This window comes from Myotis davidii, unplaced genomic scaffold (genome assembly GCF_000327345.1).
Source record: "Myotis davidii unplaced genomic scaffold, ASM32734v1 scaffold67, whole genome shotgun sequence".
Classification (NCBI taxonomy): Eukaryota; Metazoa; Chordata; class Mammalia; order Chiroptera; family Vespertilionidae; genus Myotis; species Myotis davidii.
Window position 1 is genome coordinate 15051 of NW_006298521.1, and position 2152 is coordinate 17202.

The 2152-nt window shown below is 66.0% G+C and overlaps 1 protein-coding gene across 1 annotated transcript in view; it reads right to left on the reverse strand.

Moving 5' to 3' along the window:
- Window positions 1-389: 389 nt before the first annotated feature.
- Window positions 390-2152, reverse strand: part of TBC1D22A (TBC1 domain family member 22A) — a 185264-nt gene continuing 183501 nt past the window's right edge. Inside the window, exons 15-16 of the mRNA XM_015570730.1 lie at window positions 1792-1859; window positions 390-467 (exon numbers count right to left, since the gene is read on the reverse strand). Of these exons, the coding sequence (XP_015426216.1) occupies window positions 390-467; window positions 1792-1859 (146 nt within the window). The remainder of the gene's footprint in view (window positions 468-1791; window positions 1860-2152) is intronic.

Below are 2152 nucleotides of genomic sequence, written 5' to 3' on the forward strand. Positions count from 1 at the left end.
GCCGCTGTGACAGAGGGGAGGCCCAGAGAGGCAGTGGGTGCCAACAGCGGCGTCCTCAGGCAAAGCTCTGTCCATGCGGGAGCCGGGCGCTCCCTTCCCCAGACACACTGGGCCTTAGGGCCCGACCACAACCGCGTGGCCACCCCTAGCTGGTGCCTGCAGAGCCCTGCCCCCCAGGGCCCACCAGCACATCAGCGTCTCAGGGTGTGGGCCGTGTCTGCACGCCGTCGTCCCCATTCAGCTGGACACACGGATGGACAGACCATGGGCTTTCGCATGTGGGAGGCCTGGGCCTTCTCATGGCACCTGGCCTGCCCCTCCCAGCGCCCGCCCTGCGGCCCCGCATGGCCCTGGGTTTGGGGGTTTTGCCTAAGTCTCCCTCTCCTCCGTCACGCGATGGCCCCTTGGGGAGTGGTCATGAAGTGCGCCTCCTCCCGGGATGCCGTGTAGGTGCCCCTTCCAGGGGCCTTAAGGGAAGCGGGTGCCCCAATAGCCATTGGGGGTGTGAGGGGAGGACGGGTGTGGAGCCGTGTGATGGGTTTGCCAGGGAGCGCCTGCCTCCAGTCCACGCACCCTGCCACCCGTGTGCGTGCGCAGTGGGCGGGACTCGGAGGAGCCGTGGACTCTGCCCTGGCACCTCCCCACCCACGTCCCCCTACCTCTGCCAGGGCCTGTCCCCTGCGTGTGAGAACCTTCTCCCTGGGATCATGAGCCAGAGGGAACCACACCCAGAGCCAGACCTCGGACCCTGAGCCGAGTTCCCCTTTCTCTGCCCCAGGTCCCTGGCCCTCCCAGGCTGGATGGGCCCCCGGGACACCTTGTCCAGCCCTGAGCCCCTCTGGAAAGGCTCCTCCGCCCGGGCTGACCCAGTCACGGCCAGTGGCACAGACCTGGCTCGCTCGGCCTTCGCTCGGGGCCGGACACAGGCCGTGCAGGAGCGAGGCTGGGAGCGAGGAAGCTCTGGCCCAGGAGCCAGGAGTGCGCAGCCCGGCTCTGCCCTGCCCTCCGGCTGAGCCACACGTGAGCCCTGGGCCGGGGGGGAAGAGGCTGCCCCTGCCGCCGAGAGCCTGGCACCCTCAGGCGCACACAGGAGGGGGCCTGACCTTCCTTCCCGGTGACTGTCCCCGCAGCGGCACGTCTTCATTAGGGCACCAAGCGAATGACCACGTTACCACATTGTCAGCCGACAAGTAAATCTTATTATAAGAGGCTAATGACGCCGCAGAAGCCATTCTATTCATCCGTGTAGTCCTCTCGTCCCCGCTGACACCTCATTAGGGCTCCCGGGACACGGAGGACAAACACATTAATTTGGCAAATCGATGGCCATCCTTCAGGAGTAGGTTTCTGCGTGGCAGCCCGGTGCACGCAGAGCCACAAGGGACAGCGGGGCGAGGGTCAGACCCGGGATGAGGGCCCTCGCATGCACCAGGGTGGGGGGCAGGCACCCCGGGAGCCACCCACTGACGGCGTCCAGCAGCCACGCCCACCCACCTGCCCCATGGCCTCTCAGGGAGGCCAAGACCGGCTGTGACCTTGAGGGGTCACTGCCAACCCCTCCCTCTCCCCCTTTAAACTGGGGGCACGGAAGGAGGCCCCCCTGGGTGTTATGAGGACAGTGAGGATGAGCGTGGGCCCTGGCGAGCTGTCTGACCTCTCCTGCCTCAGTTTCCTCCTTTGTAAAATGGGGTACATGCTGTCCTGCTGCTCTGTACCACCTGGGTCCAGGGCAAGACTGGTGGGGGGGGATGGGGAGGGAGGGGACAAGATGTCTGCCCGAGGGGACCCCACCTCATCCAGCTGGACAGACAGCGGCTGCCCCAGGCTCCTGACTGGGAGCAGGGCCAGGCTCTCGGAGGCTGGAGGCGGGAGCCAGGCAGTTTCAAGGCCCACCCGCCCATGACCCAGGCCCACCTCACTGTGTGTCTACATTTTATTCTTTCACTCGACAGAATAGAATGTTTGCATTTCAGAGCCGGCGCGACGGCTCCTGTCCCTGTCCCTGCGCGGATGCAGGTTCTCCGAGGGCCGCAGCTGGGTCCCCAGGAGGGGTCATTTGGCAAGGTCACTCCAGGACGGGGAGGGCCCAACCGTCCACTGGCCCCGCGGCCGGGACCCTCCTCTGCTCTCTTTGGTTTCTCAGCAACAGGCC